Below are 22,967 nucleotides of genomic sequence, written 5' to 3'. Positions count from 1 at the left end.
TCTGCAGAATCTTGCTTGCATGTGATATTAATGATATTGTTTGATAATTTTCACACTCTGTGGGATCACCTTTCTTTGGAATGGGAACAAATGTAGATCTCTTCCAGTGAGTTGGCCAAGTGGTTGTTCTCCAGATTTCTTGGCACAACTTGGTGAGAACATCTAGGACAGCATCTGTTAGTTGAAATATGTCAATTGGTATACCATCAATTCCTGGGGCCTTATCTTAGCCAATTCTTTCAAAGCAGTGTGAACTTCTTCCTTCATCACCATAGGTTCTTGCTCATATGTTGTTTCTTTAAATTATTCTGTGTTTGCCAATTCCTTTTGGTATAATGACTCTATATACTCTTTCCATCTTCTTTTAATACTTGCAGGATCACTCAAGAGGTAGCTATAATATTAGAGGTAGAGCCCAGACTGGAAGTCACTCAAAATCTAAGAGAAACAGCTGCAAGCATCCTTTAACAATTGAAATTTAGAGTGCACAAAGGACTAGTCTAGGAAAGATGGGCATTGTAAAAAATGAATAAATGTATAAAGATTGACATTCTAAACATGTGAACTGAGATGGACCAGCACTTGACTACTTTGAATAGACAGTCATGATCTACTACGCTGGGAATTAAAAAAATTGAGGAAGAATGATGTTGTGTTGACAGCCAAAAAGACTATCAGGATTTATCCTGGAGTAAAATTCTGTGAGTGACAGTGTATTATCCATACGTGTACAAGGAAGACCTGTTAATACTGTTGTTATTCAAATATGTGACTTCACAGCCAAAATCAAAGATAAAGAAATTGAAGAATTTGACCAATTTTTGTGCAGTGAGAAATTAACCAAGCATACAATCATGATGCATTAAAAATAATTGGTGACTGGAATGCAAAAGTTGGAAACAAAGGAGAAGGAGTGACTTGGTGACAGAAATGAGGCTGAAGATCAAATGACAGAATTTTGTACATTCAATGATTTATTGATCACAAATACCTTTTTTTAAGAAACACAAATGGTGACTGCAAACATGGATCTCATCTGACGAACTGCACAGGAAACAGATTGACTATATCTGTGGAAGGAATTGCTGGAGAAGCACAAAATGTATTAAAACCAGGCAGGTGCTCACTGTGGAACAGATCATCAATTAGTCACATGCATGTTCAAGTGAAGGTTAAGGAAAATTAAAATAAGTCCACAAGAACAAAAATACAACCAGTCTATCTCCCCTAAATGTAAAAGTCACCTCAAGAACAGGTCTGAGGCATTGAATGCCAATGACTGAAGACCAGTTGTAGGATGTTGTAGGATGGCATCCAAGATACTGTCCATGAAGAGAGCCAAAGGTTATTACAAAGAGGAGAAAGAAAAGACTAAATGAATATCAAAAGAGACTCAAAATTTTATTAGAGCAACAAGAAGCCAAACAAAGAGAAGATATAAATGAAGTAAAATGGATGAACAGAAGATTTGAAAGGGCAGCTCGAGAAGACAAAGCAAAGAATTATAAAGGAATGTGCCAAGAACTGGAGTTGAAGAATAAAAAGTGAAGAACTTGCTCAGCATTTCTAAAGCTGAAAGAACTAAAGAACAAATTCAAGCCTCAAGTTGCAATACTGAGAGATGATATGGACAAAATCTTAAATGATCCAGGAAGCATCAAAGGAAGATGAAAGGAATATACAGAATCACTACACCAAAAACAATTGGTTGACATTGAAATATTTCAGGAAGCAGCATATGATAAAAAGCCAAGTGGGGAGCATTATGCTAAGTTAACTAACTCAGACCCAAAAGGACAAATACTGTCTGTATAAGACCATTATTGTAGAACATGTATGAGGCTCCAAGGCAGGGAGTGGGGAGTAATAGGGTAAGGATGGGCAACCAGGGAGGAGGGTGCTTAACTATAGGGTCACACAATTTGATGGGGGGAGGGAGCGGTAGAGGATAAGGAAAAGATCCAGCATGAAAAACAATGTATATGGATTTTGTAAGAAGACCAGTGTAAAACAGAAATTTTTTTTAAATAAAAAAAAAAAAACTAGCCTGTGCTCTGGTGGCCTACTGGCAAGAAGCTGCACTGCAATCCCAGAGATGCACATTTTTAATCCACCAGATGCTCTGCTGGAGAAGGAGGGACAATCTCCTCCTGCACCAGTCAGATCTGATTTGATGGTACGTACGCGCGCGTGCGCACGCGCGCGCGCGCGCACACACACACACACACACACACACACACACACGCCTTAAAAAAAAAGAGCCAATGGTAATGAAGAAAGAAGTTCAAGCTGTGTTGAAGTCATTGGCAAAAAATAAGGCCCCATGGATAAATGAGATATCAATGACATGTTTCAACTAATGAACGTAGCCCTGGACATGCCACTCATTAGTTTTTGTCCCGAAGTTTGGAAGGTAGCTGTCTTCCAATTGATTGGAAGAGATCCATATTTATTCCCAAATCCTAAAAAAGGTGATCTAACAGTCTAACAGAATGTGGAATTATCAAGCATTATCACTAATATCACCTGCAAACAAAATGCCAAAGATCCTCCAAAACCAGCTGGAACTATTACAATGACAGGTAACTGTCAGAATTTCAAGCTGAGTTTAGAAGGGCTTGTGACACCAGGGGTAACATTGCTGATCTCAGATGGATCTTGGCTAAAAGCAGAGAATACCAGAAGACTGTTTATTTGTGTTTTATTGACAATGAAAAAGCATTTGACTCTGTGGATCATAACAAGCCATGGTTAGCACTAAGGAGAATAAGAATCTCAGAACACATAATTATGCTTAATTATAAGTATGAAACTTATTCTTAGACCCAGAAGCTGTCGTCCAAACAAAGCAAGGAAATAATATATGGTTCAAACTCAAGAAAGTTGTGCCTCAGGGCTGTATCCTTTCTCCATACCTATTTAATGTGTGTTCTGATCTATTAATTCGAGAAGCTGGACTTTATGAAGAATATGGCATCAGGATCAGAGAAAGGCTCATCAATAACAAATGCGTCTGCATTATAAAAATGACACAATCTTGCTTGCTGAAAATTGAGAGGACTTGTAATACTTGCTGCAGAAGATCAAACTCTACAGTCTTCAATATGAATTGCATCTCAACATCAAGAAGACAAAAATTCTTTCCACTGAGCTGACAGGCAACATTGTGATAGATGGAGAAATGATTCAAATTGTCAATGATTGCATCTTACTTGGATCCACAGTCAACACTTTCAGTATCAGCAGTCAAGAAATCAGAAGATATTTTGTTGGAAAAATTGCCAGTTGAGGACATCTCTAAAGTATTAAGGAGCAGTGATGTCAGTCTGAAGAGTAAGGTGCACCTGATTCAGGTCTTTTCCATCACTAGCTCTCCATCTGGGAGCTGGACAATGAATAAGGATGACAGAATTGATGCCTTTGAGTTGTGGTGTTGGAGAAGAGTACTGAATATCCCAAGGTCTGCAAAAAGAACAAATAGATATGTGTTAGAGGACGTGCAGTCCTCCTAGAGGCAAGGATGGCAAAGCTTTATCTCATACTTTGGGCATGTTTACTCCTTGGAAAGGGACATTATGCTTGGAAAGGTGAAGGGTCTTCAAAAGAGAGGAAAACCCTCAATAAGATGGATTGACACAGTGACTGCATCCAATATGTTAGAAGTTATAAAATTGGCACAGGATAGGTCAGGGTTCGGATCTGTTGTTTCTAGTGTCACTATGAGATGTAGTCAACTCAACAGCACTTAACAAAACCAACACTCCTCAAAAAACTGTGTATGTACCTTTCGAGTCCCGGATTCCGACACAGCCACCATCGTGATGTTGGTGCCCAAGAAAAACCGTATTGCCATATATGAACTCCTTTTTAAGAAGAGGGTGATGGTGGCCAAAAGGGATGTCCACATGCCAAAGCATCCTCAACTGTCAGACAAAAAAGTGCCACATGTTCATGTTATGAAGGCCATGCAGTCTCAAGTCACAAAGCCATGTGAAGGGACAGTTCACCTGGAGACATTTCTCCAGCATCTTACCCATGAGGATATCCAATATGTGCATGATTACCTCCACCGGTCCCCTGAGATTTTGCCCACCACCTTATGCCACAGCCATCCTGACAGTGTCAGGCCACGACCTAAAGGTCTGGAAGGTGAATGACAAGATAGACTTGAGAGGAGGCTGACAGAGACACACATGGACAGAGTACAGGGCATCCTGGTGCCGACGTGGACATGGTCAGCTACCTCAGTAAAGTTGGAGGGAATTGTTGTGTGTTGAATAAACATGCAACCAGAAAGACTCAGGGCCAGGGGCGGGGGGAGAAGACTGTGTGGCACTGGGTGACTGTGGCTTTATTTAATGCTCTGTTATTAAAATGCGTCCTTTCTTTTCAGCTTCCCCTGATTCTCCTCCTTCTTTGTAATAATACTACAATGAATCTTTGAACTCAAAATATAATTTCCCTCATTTAAAAAATTGCCTCTTTTAGAACAGGTTCTCAGAATGGGAATTGCCAAGGCAAAATATGTGAGGTGTCAAATTCATTTCCTCATCTAAGGCTGCAATCCTCACCCATCCCAGCTCAACTTACATGGATTCTTCCTTCCTGCCTCCTAACTTCTTCCTCCCAGTCATCAGCCCCTGATCCCTCAATTCCTGTCTCCAGCCTTTCTCTGTTCACTGTTCAACACAAAGTTCTGGGAGTTGTAGCAGGTACACACTTGTGGATTTGTAGGTCCATGTGGGCCCGTGGGCCCTGGCAACATCCCCAAAGCTGTTGTAAGCTGGGCTGGAGTCTGTGTTAGAAGCATAGGTGAAAATGGGGGCCAGCTCCCAAATAGAACTGCTATGCAGTCTGGGATCTGCCAGGCATATGGCCACTGTGGAGAGGTGACATTCAGGGTGCAAACTTGAGATAAGTATAAATTTCTTAAAGGTGAGTGGTCTCCCAGGTTTCACTGATATTAGCATTTCCATTTTTTTAACAGCCTGCTTTCCTCCCCCCCCCCCAAGTTACCCGAGTAATACATTTAAGAGCTATTTAGGGCCACTTGTCCTTTTATTTAATTTCTATATTTTTCTCTCCAACTCTTTCTCTCTCTGTGTGTGGGTCTGTGTTTCTGTGTTTTTTTCTCTCTCTCTGTTAGGATATGCCACAGGACTTTAGTTCACGTTGTTCATTGTTGTCAAGTCAGAAATGACTTGTGCCTGATCCTTGAGGATGTTGGGAAGCTTTAAATTGCACAAAAGGAGATAACTTTTCTTTCTCTCACAGAGCTGCTGGTGAATTTGAACCTCCAGAGAGGTGTCCCCTTTGGGTTAATAGTACAACTCATTAAGGATTGTTGTTGTTGTGTGTGCTGTCGAATCAACTGTGACTCATAGAGCCCCTGTGAACAACAGCTGTGAACCCTACCCTATCCTAAACTTACCCCCATAACCCCAGTTACTGTGTCAGTCCATCTCATCCAGGTTCTTCCTGTCCTGCGCTGATCCTCCACCCTTTCAAACATGATGTTCTTCTCCAAGGATTGGTTCCCCCTGACAACATGCTCAAAGTATATGAGATGGAGTTTCAAAATCCTTGTTTCCAAGGAGGAACCTCCTTGCAACCAGAGGTTTCACCCTCTCCAGGACAGGCCTGCTAGTACTCATGACAGTCCATGGTATGCTCAGCACTCTTCTCCAGCACCACAACTCAAAGGCACCAATTCTTCTTCCATCACTTAATCATCAGCAGCTCTATGATGCATAGGAAATAACTGCAAAGATCATGTCCTGGGTTGGGTTCACCTTGATCTTTAGACTGACAGCATTACTCCTTAACACTCCAGAGAGGTCCCTGACAGCAGACTTCCCCAATGCAATTTGTCTTTTGATTTCCTGCCTGCTGGTCCCGAGAGTGTTGATTGTGGACCCACCCAAGCTGAAATTGTTGAAAATCTCAATTTCTTCTCCATCTATCATGATCCTGCCAATTGGCCTGGTATCTCAAAACTTTTTTTTCTTGATGTTAAGCTTCAATCCATATTGAGAACTACAGGTCTTGACCTTCTGTAGCAAACGCTTCAGGTTGTCCTCAGTTTTGGCATCACCATAACCTCCATTTTGGCTAGAAAGACTCCTTTTTTCTTTCTTCTCTTCTTTTCCTTGACCCTCAAGACTGGCTCAGAGTCCTCCCTTTCCTGCCTAATCTCCACTCAGAACCCCTTCTCTTTTTCCAATCTCATCATGCTGACCAGAGGCATCTCCCACAAACCCTGTAAGATCACAGAAGAAGGAGTCACCTTGTGCTACTCTGTGTCCAACCCAGGCTGCACTCCCAGTAGACCCAGTCAGCTCATGGAAACAACAAGGGACAGCCACACTGGTGGCCCAATAGCATGCGGCCACCCCTGTCCTGGAAGTCATGCCCAAAGCCACAGGCCAGCGGTATTCCTTTAAGTGCATGCTCCACAGAGCTTGAAGTCTGGCAGGGCATGGAGACAAAACATGGTCATTTCTCTGATGAGGAAACCAGACTGTAAATAAACTAGACTGCGGAGCACCATGACCTTGTAGCACTTTCCCATGCCCTGTGCCACCTGCTTTTGCTCCCAAGTAGGCAAAAAGCTGCAAAAGTGCACTGTTGGCACCAGAGCACTTGTAAGCAGGTGGCACTGGCAAAGAGCCTCCCTATACGTGTGTGTGTGTGTGTGTGTGTGTGTGTGTGTGTGTGTGTGCGCGCGCGTGCGCGCGCCTGCAACCTTGGCCCAGCTGGAACTCCCCTGGGAACAGCAGCTGTCTCTTCACTCCAGGGACATAAGTTGGAGCATGGCCAGGCTAGAGGAAGTGGTAGAAGTAGAAGGGGGAGAAAAAAGAACCTTCCCAAGGAGATGCTAACCTATGAGGTCAGCCAGTTCCAAGTCCATAAATAGCCACAGGTCCCACAGGAGGGTCACCAGGAGGCAGGCATGCACCATGGGGTGCCTGGAGCTGGTGCTCCTGGGTCTCACCTGCTGCTTGGCAGTGGCGAGTTCTGCAAAGGTAAGCTAGAGCGCAGCAGAGGTCGCAGGAGGCCAGGGCTGGGGCCTTCCACTGTCCAGATTTCTCCTCGTGATGACTTCATGAGACAGAGCACAGCTGCCTCAGGGAGTTTTCTAGGCTGTAACCTTTCTTGAACAGGTGGCCAGGCTTTTCTCCCATTTTGAATGGTTTGAATGGGTTCAGACCACCACCCTCTCGGTGAACAGCGACATGCTTAATTGCTGCTCCACCATGGATCCTTGCACAGCTCAGATGCTGTGCACATCTTTAAGTATGCTGTTCACATCTAGGCTGCTAGATGAAGCTCAGAATACCTCAGTGAATTTCAAATTCACAGGAACATTCTGAATTGCATATAAACAACAAATCATCTTTAGGATAAACATATATCACATAGTATCTGGGATATTGTTGTTGTTGTTGTTGTTGTTGTTGTTAAGTGCCGTCTATGAAGGACAGTTCTCAACACTTGGGTGCCTTTCATCCTCTCTCCAGATCTTGGATATTACAGTAAAAAAATGATTTCTTCTTTTCTGAAACTGTAACTTAACACCCACCCAGGATTTGTATTTTCTGTATCTGACAACCCTAACTACCATGTTTTTCTAGTGTCAGTGTCATGCGCACTTGACAGGGGGATTTGCCCCAGAGACCACGGCCCTGGGTGGATGAGACCCAGCAAACTCCAACCCTGGAGTCTGGCTCCTTGTTTAATTTCGTCTCAGATTCCATCCACAGGAAGTTAAGTGTCTACTATCCACTAGCTCCTTTCCAGGCCTCCATTCAAGAGGTGCAGGAAATTTCCTGGATTGTGGTTAACATTCTCCTCCTTATCCACTCTCCAGCCAGCTCTGGTGGCTGAGTGATTAAGGAGTTATGATGCTAAGCCCACGGGGCTTGTTGTTGGCCTCGAGGGGCCCGATGAAGAAGAGTTGTGAACCTTGCCCTTATCTTGACCATCTCCAACATGTCAGACATGATCAAGCCCATTCTTTTTTTAAAAAAAAATTATTTTATTTTATTATTGTGTGTGTGTGTGTGTGTGTGTGTGTACCGTCAAATCAGATCTGACTGTTACAGGAGGAGATTGTTCCTCCTTCTCCAGCAGAGCGTCTGGTGGATTTGAACCGTGCACCTCTGGTATTGCAGTACACCTCCTTGCCACTAGGCCACCAGAGCTCGCCCAAGCCCATTCTTATGGTCACTGTGTCAGTCCATCTTGTTGAGGTTCATCTGCTCTTTCTCTGACCCTTCATCTTTCCCAGCAAGGACTGGTCCTTTTTTTTTTTTCGGGGGGGTGGGGGACTGGTCCTTTTTAAAACATACTTAAAGTAAATGAGGTAAAATGTCACCATCCTTATTTCTAAGGAGCACCAAGCTTGCACTTTGTTCAATACAGAGTTTTGTGTTCTTTTGGGAGTCCTTGGCATGTCAATGCTCTTCTACAGTACCATATTTCAAAGTCATCCATTCTTCTTCTGTCATCCTTATTCATTTTCCAACTTTCAGATGTATACAGCAAGTAATGAAAAGATTGTGGCTTGCATCAGGAGCACTTTAGCCTTTAAGGTGACATCATTGCTCTTTAGCACTTTTGAGACGTCTGTGGCAACAGATTGTCTCAATGTAACATAACTTTTGATTTTTTATTTTTTCTTACTGCTGTTACCATGGGTGTTGATTGTGGATCCAAATAAGAGGAACTAATTGACAAGTTGTATGTTTTCTCTATCTATAATAATGTTGTCTAATGACCCAGTGGAGAGGATTTTTTTTTCCTGGATGGCGTGATGTAATCCATACTGAAAGCTGTAGTCTTTGATTTGCTGCCATATTTGTTTTTATTTTCTTATTTATTTTCTTTTCTCACTGTGTACTGTCAAATCAGATCCGACTGTCACAGGAGGAGATTGCCCCTGCTTCTGCAGCAGAGCATCTGGTGGATTTGAACCACACGCCTTCAGGATATCTTTGATCTTCTGAAGCAGGAGTTTCAAGTCATCCTCACTTTTAACAAGCAAGGCTGTGTCATCAACATCACACAGGTGGTTGAGAGTCTTCCTCCAACCCTGATTCCACATTCTTCTTCATAGAGCTCAGCTTCTCCAATGATAGCCCAGCATAAAAATTGGACAATTATGAAGAAGGATACAACCTTGATGTACACCTTCCCTGATTTTAAACCATGCCATGTTCCATTGTTTTGTTCTGTTTGTACAACTGCTTCTTGGTATAGATTTCTTGTATAGCATATATACATATATAGAACCTATACTTCTAGTATAGGTTTTTCATTAATGCAATTAAGTATTTTATAATTCCCATTCTTCTCAATGTTAGCCATAATTTGTTATGATCCACATCATCAAATGCTTTTGCATAGTCAATAAAACACAAATTAACTTCTAATCTGGTATTCTTTGCTTTCAGCCAAGATCCATGCGATGTTAGCATTTATATCTCTCATGCCATGACTTCTCTTGAATCCACCTTGAAGTTCTGGAAGTTTCCTGCAAATGCATTCTTCTGGACATTTTTAAATAATCTTCAGCAAGATTTTACTTCCATGTGATGTTAATGATATTGTTTGATCATGTCCACATTCTGTTAGATTGTCTTTATTAAAATGAGAACACATAGGGATCTCTTCCAGGCCATTAACCAGGTACTATCTTCCAAATTTTTTGGTATAAACTGATGAGAATATCTAGAACTGCATCTGTTTGTGGAAACATGTCAATTGATAGTCAAGTCCCAGGCTCTTTTATTTTTTTTTTTTTGTCAGTGCCTTCAGTGCAGCTTGAACTTCTCCTTTCATTAACATTGGTTTTTCTTTTTTCATTTTTATTTTATATTGGTTTGCTTCCAAAGTTCATATACATTGTGTTTCACAGTATCCTTCATTCATATTGTATTTCATATAATCATTCTCATTTATTATGCTTTATAAAATTATTCATCATTGAACTATGCCCACCATTACCCTGTCAAATTACTAGATCCCTTCCAGATCTTGCCCAGTTCCTTTATTCTCCCCTCCCTCCATCCACAAAATTGTAAGACTCTATTACTTCTCCCCCGCCCATCCTGACCCCTCTCCTCCCACCCTCGCCCCATTTGGATCTTCATCCACATTTTACTAGTTATCCTTCTATTGCTACAATAATGGTATTATGCAGTTTTTGTCCTTATGAGACTGAGTTAGTTACCATGGGCTCCTTTTCATTTGCAACTACCTGAAATTGTTCAGTGCCAGCTTCCTTCATCATTCAAGAATCTGTCGTCTCCATATACTCGGGAGATGAGTCTGTTGCTTCGCATTTTGCCTTGGTCACGGCTTACGAAGACATCAAAAAATGACTAAAGGGCTCAGAGAAAGAGAACTCTTTGTTAAAGAAAAGAATATGATTTTGGGAAGAAAAGCTTTTAGAAGGTCTATCGGATGAAGAAGTAGCCTCTTTGGGACTACAGCAAGTCAGTAAGGCCTATCACGCGTACGGAGAGGTCTGCATTGATAGGGATAATTTGAAAAGCCAATTGGATAAAATGAATAAAGACAACTCTGAATCTTTGAAAGTATTGAATGAACAGCTACAGCCTAAAGAAGTAGAGCTTCTGCAGCTAAGGACAGAGGTGGAGACTCAGCAGGTGATGAGGAATTTTAATCCACCTTCCTCAAGCTGGGAGATGGAGAAGTTGAGCTGTGACCTGAAGATCCATGCTTTGGAGCAAGAGCTGGAACAGATGAGGAAAGAATGTCACGACCTCAGGACAGAACTGCAGAGATCCAAGCAAATGAATCTCTCTGACGAAGATAATCTGAAGAGCAGATATCTCCAAGCATTCAGCATTTCAAGGTATAACATGCAGCATGCGTACTGGGAGCTGAGGAGGGAAATGTCGAATTTACATCTTGTGACCCAAGTCCAAGCTAAACTACTGAGGAAGCTGAAATCCCCAGCTGCAGTCAGGAAAGCCTGCGCCCGAGCGGGCACATTGACGACCTTGGGAGAGACAGCGCCAAACTGTACTTGACGAATTTTACTGCACCATACAAAAGACATGCCACCCTCTCACTAACTGGTAAAGCTCTGCCTCACACCATAGCGTCTCCCTTACCAGGACGTGCAAAGGCACTGTCAGAGAAAGAAGTCCTCCAGTCATGGAGAGACAACGAAAGATCCATCCCCAGCGATGGGACACACTTTGTGGAACACAACTCCTGTGGCCAAAATTCTCTGGAAGATAACTCTTGGGTGTTCCCGAGCCCTCCTAAGTCTGGCAAGATGGTGTTTGGAGAAACCAAAAGCAGAGTGCTCCCTTTACGTAACCTGCTGCCACTGCATTATTTGGATCAATACAATCAGAACTGCCTTTCTAAGAATTAGAAGAGATTTGTGATTGGGCTACAAGGATGCTGTGTTTCCTTCAGTGACCACTCAAGGAATTATCTGAAAGTAGATTTTTATTACAATTTTGCAATTTTTTGGTATATACACATTTGCATATATTTTCCCATAATTATATAGTTGATTTTGTAGTATGGAAGAAGTGCCCAGGCTGACAAGAATCCGTTACATGCTACTAATAAATCCCTGAAGGTGTTTGAGAAGGACTGCTTTTTCCCTTTGAGCACAATTGTAAATTTCTCTGTCTCAGATAAAGAAGGGAATTGGATGTTTTGGGGCAAAGTTTTACAAAGTGTGATATGCCTAAATATATCATTTCTAAAAATCATCAAAGGGGCCACTCTAAAAATAAAACTCTGTAAGTTGCTTAAAATTGCATAAAAAGTAATGTGTTACATATCTGGAAACACTAACCCAGTGGAGTATTTTATAATACTCCATCCAAGTTATTCAATCTCTGTATGTCATTGTATTGAAAAGTGACTCTCTCTCCTTATCCACAGCGTTGTCAGAATGAGAATTGCAATTTGGTTTGTAGGACTTGGAAAAAATGCTGATCATTAAAGCAACGTTGTGTCAGTAAAAAAAAAAAGAATGTGTCAATATTGCAACTCAAGATTTGACTTTGTTTTTTAGTTCTTTCAGCTTGAAAAATGGCAAGAAAATTCTTCCCTTCTGATTTTCTAACTCCAGTTCTTTGCATATTTCATTATGGTATTTTGCTCTGTCTTCTCAAGCTGCCTTTTGAAATCTTCTGTCCATCTCTTTTACTTCAGCATTTCTCCCCTTTCTTGGGCCTTTCTATGTTCTAGGGCCATTTTCAGAGTTTCTTCAGGCATCCAGTTTGGTCTTTTCTTTCTCTCCTGTCTTTGCAATGACCATTTGCCTTCTTCCTGGGTGACATCCTTAATGCCGTCCCATAATTAATATTGGTCTTCAGCAGTCAGTATTCATTCAGTTCCTCAACTCTATCTCTTGAGATGGTTTTTACATTCACTTGGGATAGACTTAAAGTTATATTTTGGTTCTTGTGGACTTATTTTCATTTTCTTCAACACCAAGTTGAACCTGTGCGTGCGTTATTCATGCTCTGTGTCACATCATCCAGTGACCTTGTTTCAACTGCTAAGGCTGACCTTCTCCAGCAACTCTTTCCCTAGATGTTGTCAGTCTGATTCCTGCGCAGCTCATAGTTTGAAGCCTACATGTATACGTGCCATTTTTTCTAACAGTATTTTCTGTGAGCGCATAAAGTGGGCTCTTCAAGCCCACCAGCCATTTCCTTCCTTGTGATTTACAGACTCTGAAAGGCTGCTAGAGGGTCATCTATGAGTCGGTCTGATAGCAATTATTTGAACTGGGTTTGAGTAATTGCCCCTCAGCGTAGTGTGAGGAACATAAGCTGAGGCATCTTGAAGACAGAACTCAAGCACACTGTGGACCCCAAGCCTGTGTGCCCCAGTCCACTTTCTGCCAGGTTTGCTTGAGGGGTCTCATTCATTAACTTGCTAACTGGGATCAAGCTGATGCTGACTCATAGCTGAACCTGCACCTGGTTTCCAAGGCTAGAAATGGAAACGGGAGGAGACTGCCCACCTTTCCTCTGAGGAGGTGCTGGTGGGTTCAAACTCCCAGAGATGAATAAACTCTAGATCAGCAGTGCAATTCTAGCCAAACCTCTATGGGGGTTTCAACCCCCAGGAATGACAGATATCCTAGGAAGAGTCTTTTTGCTCTCTGTTGGAATAAAATGGTATCTCTCCATGCCTCACCCCTGCTCTAACCTGGGTACCCTTTCCTACAGTCACCCCTGCTCTCAGAACTCTTGTGAATCTGCCCTTTGGCCTTCTTTCAAATTTAGATGTATAGGCTCTTGCCCTCTGTCTGTTAAGGAAACTTATGTGCTTTTTTCCTAGAAAAGCCTGATTTTTGTGGGGGCTGAGAAAAGCCAGGTTTCCTCCCTTTTGCTGCAGCAAACCAGTGTCAGCAATGTTCCCTTTTCTCCCCACCTCCCTGTGGTTCCTACACACACCTCCAACACATACAGCTATTTTCTAGTCCCAGGCCCTGACCTTGCTGCAAGGGTCAGGGAAAATGCCTATTGGTCTGGCACGAGGAGCGCTGAGCGCCCCTCCTCCATGGCAGCCTGGCTTGTGCTGCTTCTGGCTCTTTCTTCTCTCCAGCTCCAGTGTGTCCCACTCTCTCCTCCCAGTACTGCAGGGGCACCTGCTAGCTTAGATGGGAGGGGCATTGAGGCCCCAAGCAGGCTTGATGGGCAAGGCAATCACACTAGAATTTGGCCCTAGAGCAGCTCCCTGCCACAGGCGCGTGGATGAATGAAGAGGAAGCCCCAGGAAGGGGAGAGGGCCAAGTCACGTCCCAACAGAGGAACTTCCAGCAGGAAAGCATCTGAAGCTCAATCCCCTATACTGGGAAATGACCAGAGCAGACAGCTGCCTGCCAAGACCCTGTCCATTGAGGGGTCCTTGACCCACAAGAAAGCAGCCCAGAAGAGAAACGCTCAGCATCAATTCAGTTTAGAGCAGAGGGAACTAGGGCTATCAGAACATGGCTTCCAGGCAGCCAAGGCTGTTACTGTTAAATGTCATAGCGGAACCTGCCTGCAGAGGCTGTATTGCACACGGCGGGGAGATTGTTCATCTTTCTCCTACAAAGGAGCTGGTAGATTCAAACCACCTGTCTTTGGTTTGGCAGCACAATTCTCTAACCACTAGGCCACCAGAGCTTCGTAGGCAGGGCAGGGTGTAAGACAATTAAATTCCTTTCACTAGTTTAGGCTGAGCTTCTATGTAGGAGGGGAGTTTCCAATAAGCAAGGTGAGCACAGCCTTCTTTGTGCTTACTTACCAATTTGTAGTAAACAGCTTCACATACTATTCACCACATCAAAGATCACCAAGTGAGCACAAGTAAGCCCGTGTTTACCGTGCATGCTAGAAACTCCATCCTTGTCTCAGACTGCAAATTTGAAAAGACTTCAGTTTTGTAGGATGATACGGTGGGAAAGACCTAGAAACAGAAACTGTGATAGGTGGAAGATTAATACTTGTCTACTCCACTCCCTGTGTTTAACCTGCTCATTGGACAAGCCTACATTGCCCAGGCCCACGAGGAGGGCACTGCCAACTGTCATCTTCCAGAGAAGGAAACAAAGGCTCAAAGTCATAGGCAGGATCCAAACCCACAACCCCACACAGCCTCTCCAACACCCACCCACCCCCAGGGAGGCTTCTTAAGTGGCACCATCGGTCAAACAGCTTCCTGTGAGATCAAAAGCAGGAGCCAATTGGGAGAAACAGTGAGAAGGTTCTCTATGTGACCTGGTCAAGTTACAGGGGCACCATCATGGTCTTGGGAATGGATTTGCATCACCCCTGGGGACATTATTTCAGGGGAACCTTTGGAAACCCAGCTCATCCAACAAGGCTCTGAAATCTCCTGACCTGCCCATGTCTTCCTCACAGCTGGGTGTAGTGTACACTGAAGGTGGTTTTGTGGAAGGTGTCAACAAGAAGCTTGGCCTCTTTGGTGACTCTGTGGACATCTTCAAGGGCATCCCTTTTGCTGCTGTCCCCAAGACCCTGGAGAACCCCCAGCGACACCCTGGCTGGAGAGGTGCGAGCTGGTGGGTGCTTGGTGGGGTGTTGCTGCTAGGGTGTCCTGGGCATGCTATGTCAACCCTTCTGGCTATCTGCACAGTGCCTGTAGCTATTAGTTTTAAACTATTGATTAACTCTCACTCCTGACACTTGGATCTGGCTGATAGGAACTGCTCATTGGGACACATGTTGTACCTGTCAGACCCCAAATATGCCTCTGCCTATAGGAACTCTGAAGGCCAAAGAATTCAAGAAGCAGTGTCTGCAGGCCACCACGACCCAGGAGAATACCCATGGGTCAGAGGACTGCCTGTACCTCAACATCTGGGTCCCACAGGGCAAGAAGGAAGGTGAGTCATCCCCTGATGCTCCTTGAATTCCACTCTCCCTGCAGAAGATCCCAAACGGTCTAAGCACCAGGACCAACTCTACTGTTTGTATGTGTAATCTCCAAAACAGAACTTTGTTGATATCAGCGTAGGGTGTGGGTGTGTATAAGAGAATTAGTTACTGGTCCCCAAGCTTGGAGCAGGGCAGGCCCTTGGAGGCCACCTAAACCCATCCCTTAGACAGAAGTGGAGAGATTAGGCAGAAGGAGGGACCGGCCAGGTGTCTGAGGGTCACTGGGTCTTCTCACCCCTGCTCCAGTCTCCCGGGACCTGCCTGTTATGATCTGGATCCATGGTGGTGCCTTCCTCATGGGCTGTGCTCAGGGGGCCAACTTCCTCAACGACTACAAATATGATGGAGAGGAGATCGCCACACGGGGCAACGTCATCGTGGTCTCCTTCAACTACCGTGTGGGCCCCCTTGGCTTCCTCAGCACTGGGGACCCCAACCTGCCAGGTTTGCCCTGCACCACGAGCTGAGTATATCCCATCCCATGGGCTCTAAATCCAGTAGGATCACCCTCCTCAATGACACTCTTCCCAGTCACCTCTGGAAACTCTATGGAAAGATCCAGAATCCTTTTTGTAGAGCTGGAAGTTGAGATTAAATCATGAAACACAGCTTTGTGGAAATAAAAGAGACTGACAGACAGGCAGACAGTCAAAGACCCAGAGAAAGACTAAGGGAGGCAACAACAGTAAAGCTTAGTGAAAGAGAGAGAGACTGAGGCTCAGACATACAGATGCCAGCAGGACAGATGGATAACAGAGGGACTATGGCAGGGAGGAAAGATGAATGGGGTACAGACAGACAGGCTCTTGACCCTTTTCCCACCCCAAGTACCTTCCCAGGCTGAGACTTTTCAGGCCAATCACTTGCCATTCCATAGTTTTGGGCTATTGAAGGCTTTTTAACCTAATTCACACTCATTGTGCACCTTCCATGTACCAAGCCCTGATCCTCTCACCACCATTAGTTCCCCATCTCCCTGCCAAGGGTCCCCAGTGAATTCTCCACCCCCTGTTCCATTCCAGGAAACTATGGCCTTCGGGACCAGCACATGGCCATCTCTTGGGTAAAGAGAAACATCGCAGCCTTTGGGGGAGACCCTGACAACATCACCATCTTTGGGGAATCAGCTGGAGGCACCAGTGTCTCTCTGCAGGTCTGCGTCCCCAGAGTGGAAGATCTGTTCCAAAGAGTTTGAGAGGAAGCTAATGGGTGTGGGACAGACAGGAGGGGAAGAAGAGGCTGGAGCTGACACACTGGGAGTCTTGGGCTGAGCCTGGGCTGGAGCAGGGTGGGTGAGGCCTTGGTGACAGGACCTCTGTGTGTTGCAGACCCTCTCTCCCTACAACAAGGGCTTGATACGGCGAGCCATCAGCCAGAGCAGTGTGGCACTGAGCCCCCGGGCCATCCAAAAGAACCCACTCTTCTGGGCTAAAACGGTAAGGGACAAGAAGGGTGGGCATGGATATGGTCTCCATTTAGATGCCCAGGATTGACCCTCCACATTTCCATTGTCATCAGTCATTGTCTGTCCTGAGCACTGACCTCATTTTCCTACTTATTACTTCCTATCCCCTACAGATTGCCAAGAAGGTGGGCTGCCCCATGGATGATACCTCCAAGATGGCCAAGTGTCTGAAGGTCACCGATCCACAGGCCTTGACACTGTCCTACAAGATGCCCTCCACTGGCATGGAATGTGAGCAGGGTGGTCTGGTGTGGCAGCATGGGAGTTCAAGGTTTGGGAGGGCTCTGTGAGGCAGGACCTTGTACCTGGACAGGAGAGCTACGTGTCTTATCTGGGACTTTAAACCTCTCACCAACTTCCAGCATTCACATTGTAGGAATTTGATTGCTCCTTTGCTGGTGTTTATTATTGGCTGCAGTTTAAGAGCTAGACAGAACCAGTCTTCCTCCCTTCTTATCTTCCATGAGTGGTGGACCCCTTTGAGAAGTTGATGAACCTATGATTTGCTTTCCACAAATTTTAGGGCAACTCATGGACACCTTAAATTCCACCTGTACATACATGGATTAGACCAAGAAATGTGTACTCTATTCCCATTCAGGCATTTAGTAAGCACCTTCTATAGCTCTTGGCCATCCTTTCCTAATGTTCTGTACCTTAGAAGGCCTGGGAGATCCATTAGGACAGATACTTTGATTGATGGACTAGAATTCTCTTCAACCCATTCTGTTCAGGCAATGTACAATGAAGCCCACCACATAATTTGTGCAAATAAAACTTAAATGGTTGGCAAATACAAAGCCAACCTTCATTTGGATTTGGCTAAAGAAACAGTAAGTTTCCCCATCCCTGCAACAGTATTGGGCTGGTTCTAAGGAAATCTGTGCATTCATTTGCTCCGTATGGTTCTTCAGGGACTAGTTCAGAGGTTCTGGCAGCATTGTGGATCACTCAGTATTTTTGGCTTATAGACTGGAACCCAGATCTGGGAAAAGGGTACCTTTCCTCATCTGCCCTCAGTCACTTGTACTTCTGCCACATTTAGTCCCAAGGAGAAGATATGGAGGGGAAAGGGGCTCGCACTGCAATGAGAGAACAGATATGGCCTCTCGACCAACTATACTGCACCAGAGACAATTTTGCTCCTGATAATACGTGGCAATGTCTGGAGACATTTTCGTTTCCAAAACTGGGGGTTACTGGCATCCAGGCATTCTACAAACATCTAGCAATACATAGGGTAGCCCATCACAACATAGAATTAACAGGCTCAAAATGTTAATAGGACCTAAATTTAAAACTCTACTCTGGATATAAAAAGAAAGGAGATCCCTACTGCACATCGTAGAGAGGGAGTCAGTTCCACCATCGGGGCAGAGAGGAGGGTCGGGGGGATACTGATAAGTTTACTGATAAGTTTGAGAATGTGTTGGCTTTTCCACCCAGACCCCATGTCAAACTATCTGGGCTTCATCCCGGTCGTTGATGGAGACTTCATTCCCGATGACCCCATCAAGCTGTATGCCAACACTGCTGACATTGACTACCTAGCAGGCACCAACAACTTGGATGGCCACTACTTTTCTACCATTGATATACCAGCAGTTGGCCTGATTAACAATGATGTAACAGAGTAAGTAAGAGTCACAGGAGCCAGGAATGGTGCTGAAGGCTGCAGAGGAGGAGTCAGTTAGCCTGGTAGAAGTGGACCCAGAGGGGGCAAACATTAGCAAAGGAGTGGGAGCGAAGAGATCAACAAGATGTTGGGAGTGGGAGTGTCCACGTAAGAACTCTCTCCTTAGTGGGTGTGGAGACACCTTCTATTGGTACCAGATGGAGAGCCCAGTGCCTGCTTGTTCCCTGCAGTGAGGACTTCTACAAGCTGGTCAGTGGAGTCACCTTCGCCAAGGGCCTCCAAGGAGCCAAAGCCACCTTTGACATCTACACTGAGTCCTGGACCAAGGACTCATCCCAGAAAGTGAAAAAGAAGACCGTGGTGGACTTTGAGACTGACGTCTACTTCCTAATGCCTACCAAAATGGCGGTGGCCCAGCACAGAGCCCATGCCAAGTAAGGACACAATGCAGGGGGTGGGAATGACTCCCTGGAGAGGCTCAACTAACTGACTGCATCCTGCTGCCAAAGCATGTCCAGCAGGGGACTGCCGGGTGTCAGAATGCATGGAAAAGTCCTGCCCAGAGCTTGACTTCCTGTGTCTCATTTGCTTTGCCCAGGCCTGACAAGATTCAGGAAAAGACTCTTCACCCTGCTCAGTTTACAAAACCCTCCCACAGCTTCAATGATCTTCCAACTTATCCAACCCTTCCCACTGGGGAGCTCTTAAATTTCTCCACCCCTTATGCTCTGTAGATGATGAGCACATCGGACAATGGTCTTTGTTTAGTAAGTCTTTAGAGTTTCAACACTGCTCACTTTCAAAACAACTTAAACATACATCCACATGGCCGTGTGCTCACAAGTCAAATCTGGCTCCTAGAACCCCAATATGGCAGAGTAGAACAGCCTCAGCGATTTCTCAGTTGTAAATTTGTACAGTATAAGCAACTCCCATGCGTTAAAATTTCCTCCATGAAGCAGCTGGTGAGTTCAAAAAGCTAACCTTTCACTTAGAGATCTGGCACTTAAATACTGAGCCACTGTGGCTTTTCTGAACACATTAAAACTCTCAGTTACCAGTTGGCATTGATTCAATTCTGACTCATGGTTCGCCCAGGTGTGTCAGGGTAGAACTGTGCTCCAAAGGGGTTTCAAGGGCTGAATTTTCAGGATACTTAAAAATCAAATCCATGAGTTTGTACTACAGCTTCCCCTCTCCAGAAGGAACACTACTGCTTATTTTGTGGGAATTTCCCAGAATCTTCTAGCCATTGCTCCCATCCCCACTTCACCCACAGAATCCCTTTAGGTCTGTTTGTGGGTTGAACAGTTCAGGTGAACATCTTACCAACCTAAGCAACTACTCTATTCATTTACAGGAGCGCCAAGACCTATACCTATCTGTTTTCTCATTCCTCTCGGAAGTTTCTCTACCCTGACTGGATAGGGGCTGACCATGCAGATGACCTCCCGTATGTGTTCGGGAAGCCCTTAGCCAACCCTCTGGGCTACCAATCTGAAGATAAGACTGTCTCCAAGGCCATGATCGCCTACTGGACCAACTTTGCCAGGACTGGGTAAGGTTTGGGGTAATGCCTAGAAACACAGCAGATATGTGAGCCTCCTGTACCACACAAGTAGATGTTGCTACAGACACAGAGCCCCTTTGCCTTTACTTACCAGCTTTGGGAAATTGATAAAACTCCTGTGAACCCAGCGGTCTCTATCTTGCACTCTGCTCTGACACAGGCCTTCAGAATGCTCAGGCCAGTGGTCAGTTCATAGTACAGCATTGTAGTCAGGATCTAACTTGGAGCAAGGGAGGATGCTGCAGGTATACAGGAGTAAGAGCTACACTGGGATGCAGGTCTCCAACCCCCTGTGAGTCTGTAACCTCCATTCTGCCTTTTCTCGCCCTACAGGGACCCAAATATGGGTCACTTGGCTGTCCCTACACACTGGGATCCCTACACCCTTGAAAATGACAACTACCTAGAGATCAACAATAAGATTGATAGAAACTCCATGAAGCAGCACCTTAGGTCGAACTACCTGCAGTACTGGGCCCTGACCTACCAGGCACTGCCCACGGTGACTGATGAGGACACTTCCCCTGTACCACCCACAGATGACTCTGGAGTGACCCCATTACCCCCTGTACCCCCTACAGGTGACTCTGAGGCCACCCCTGTACCCCCCACAGGAGACTCTGAGGCCACCCCTGTGCACCCTACGGGTGACTCTGAGGCCACCCCTGCGCCCCCTACGGGTGACTCTGAGGCCACCCCTGCCCCCCCTACGGGTGACTCTGAGGCCACCCCTGCGCCCCCTACAGGTGACTCTGAGGATGCTCAGATACCCATAGTCATCAGCTTCTAAAATCCCATGATCTTTGGTCCCAAGAGATCATAAAACTAGAAATCCCAGGAATCTTCTCCTCTCCCATGCTTTTCCTGAATAAAGTCTCATCCTTATATATTTGGTGTCTTTCTTTGCTCCAAAGATCCAGCTGGAGGAAGGAGATTAAACATTCCTCTGTAAAGAACTCAGAGCTCAGCTGAACACTTAACAACATACCTTAGTCAATCATTCAAGTTTCCAGGAGGTCAATATTACTGTGAGAGGAGGGAAGAGTTAGAAGAGTTACATGACAGACCCAGCACTGAGATTCAGGAGTGGATTACCCCAAAGCCTGTCCTTCTCCATCTATACTGGACTCCTAGCTCCTGATGGACTAAGCTCTGGCCCTAAAGGGTGGGTGTGGTGTCTGAGCAACCAGAGAGGGGATCTGGGCTCTGCAGAAAGATGGCTCCATAGCGTGGCCATTCTAGTTCAGCACTGTCTCACCTCAGTCTCTGGTCCTTTCCCATCTCTCCTGCTGCTGCTTCTAGACTAGTCTGTGTCTGTGCTTCATTTAAGAATCTCTGGGCCAAGGACATGGTGTACTCTCCATATCTTCTTTCTTGGTAATAGTGATCTTTACATTCTCTAGCTCTGAAGATGCTCAATTTAAGCCTGGTGGAATGGTAAAACTGTCTAAATCTCTATTAACAGTCTACGTATCTATCACCATGTTCCTACTAATAAGGGAGCCCTGGTGGCCTAGTGCTAAGAAGCTGGACTACAATCCTAAACACATAGAGTTCAAATCTACCAGTGGCTTTTCAGGAGAAAGATGGGCAATCTCTTTCCATGTGACTTACTGCCTCTGAAAACCCACTGGATGGTCAGCTAGGGGTTGGCTCTGACTCGATGACACACAACAACACCACCAACTCCAAAGGTGCTATTTGCTTTACTTACATTATTAGCAAACTATCTAATCTATTCCCTTGGTGCAGCCACAAACATGCCACAATTTTTTACTCAGCCATGTGGTGAAAGTAAAAATCAGTGACTAGTGAATATTAAATAATCCACCATACCACAGGTCACCCACTGGCTCTTCTAGCCATTGGACTTCATACTTGAAGGGTTAACTTTTCTCTTAAAATCTCTTTACTAGTACCTACATACATATTATTGACCTACTTTATGCCTTTATCGACCCCTCATTTTAGATAACAAGTTTCTAATTTGCCTATCCCTATCAAATCAGCACTCTGAGGAGAAAAACATGCTCCTTTGAATAATCTTCTGTTTTAATTGAAACTTTGAGCATCCTCATCCTCAAGCAAAGTCCACTCCAGAGCAAGTCATTCAATTACAGCAGTCAAGCCTTTTGTTCATTGGGCCACTATGTGTCGTGCTCTACTCAAAGGCAATCAACAACAACAACAAATACTAGCTTACAGAAGCAAATATCCTCTCTTCATTAGGTCAGGTTCTGGTGAGCTTATCCCTAGTCTTCCGAAGGTTGGTCCATTGGTCACTAGCTACACTCCAGGGTCCACATCTTCTTGCAATTCAGACTTTTTGGTTCCTTCACCCTCAATCACAGTCTCTCACATGGGCTAAGTCAATATGTTAGGATTCCCTGCAAAAGTCTCATCCTTTGCATCTGTGTGTGTCCACTCACTACATGCCATTGGAACATGTCCAAATTCAGTGTATCTCTTCGTTTCTGTTTTCCCCCACTTCCATTCATCCAGCGCCCCAGGTGGTCCCCAAGAGTGAGCACAGAAGACTGATTATGTGCAACGCCCTTTAATTTCCAGTCCAGAAGAGGCTTTTGATGGGTATGGCTTTTCCTGCCCCACTACACAAAAAACCAAACCAATTGTCCCAAATTCAAAGAGTCAATCTTTGATTGTTGTTAGGGTTTTTTTTAAGAGGGTTGAAGTTCTTTTTCTTCTATGGATATTTCCTTTAAATGTAAATATCTTCTCCTAACAGCTGGAACTAAGTGTACTTGTCCATTCAAATGTAAATTTCCTGACTCAAAGATATTAGGTTGCAGGTCAAGTTTTCAACAAGCCTCCAGAGCTCAA

At 44.7% G+C, this 22,967-nt stretch overlaps 1 protein-coding gene and 1 pseudogene across 1 annotated transcript; both read left to right on the top strand.

The window, feature by feature from the left end:
* The first annotated feature begins 6,959 nt into the window (after positions 1 to 6,959).
* LOC102859472 (bile salt-activated lipase-like) lies at positions 6,960 to 20,916 on the top strand. Its single transcript, XM_006894430.1, has 11 exons — positions 6,960 to 7,025; positions 14,919 to 15,069; positions 15,281 to 15,403; positions 15,702 to 15,899; positions 16,478 to 16,608; positions 16,784 to 16,891; positions 17,034 to 17,151; positions 18,367 to 18,553; positions 18,787 to 18,990; positions 19,917 to 20,114; positions 20,460 to 20,916. Exons 1-11 carry the CDS (start codon positions 6,960 to 6,962, stop codon positions 20,914 to 20,916), a joined length of 1,941 nt encoding a protein of 646 aa, XP_006894492.1.
* Positions 7,236 to 11,413, top strand: LOC102848441 (annotated as a pseudogene).
* Positions 20,917 to 22,967: the final 2,051 nt, after the last annotated feature.

The sequence above is a fragment of the Elephantulus edwardii genome, unplaced genomic scaffold (genome assembly GCF_000299155.1).
Source record: "Elephantulus edwardii isolate Elephantulus edwardi_28Jun2011 unplaced genomic scaffold, EleEdw1.0 scaffold00141, whole genome shotgun sequence".
Classification (NCBI taxonomy): Eukaryota; Metazoa; Chordata; class Mammalia; order Macroscelidea; family Macroscelididae; genus Elephantulus; species Elephantulus edwardii.
This window is presented reverse-complemented; position numbering and strand designations above follow the sequence as displayed.

What these genes read in the sequence shown, in the direction of transcription:
- LOC102859472 (XM_006894430.1), top strand. Translation starts at nt 6,960, where the DNA reads ATGGGGTGCCTGGAGCTGGTGCTCCTGGGTCTCACCTGCTGCTTGGCA. An exon ending in CACTCTTCTGGGCTAAAACG is followed by an intron (nt 16,892 to 17,033) that starts GTAAGGGACAAG and finishes TATCCCCTACAG; the next exon opens with ATTGCCAAGAAGGTGGGCTG. An exon ending in CAGCACAGAGCCCATGCCAA is followed by an intron (nt 18,991 to 19,916) that starts GTAAGGACACAA and finishes ATTCATTTACAG; the next exon opens with GAGCGCCAAGACCTATACCT.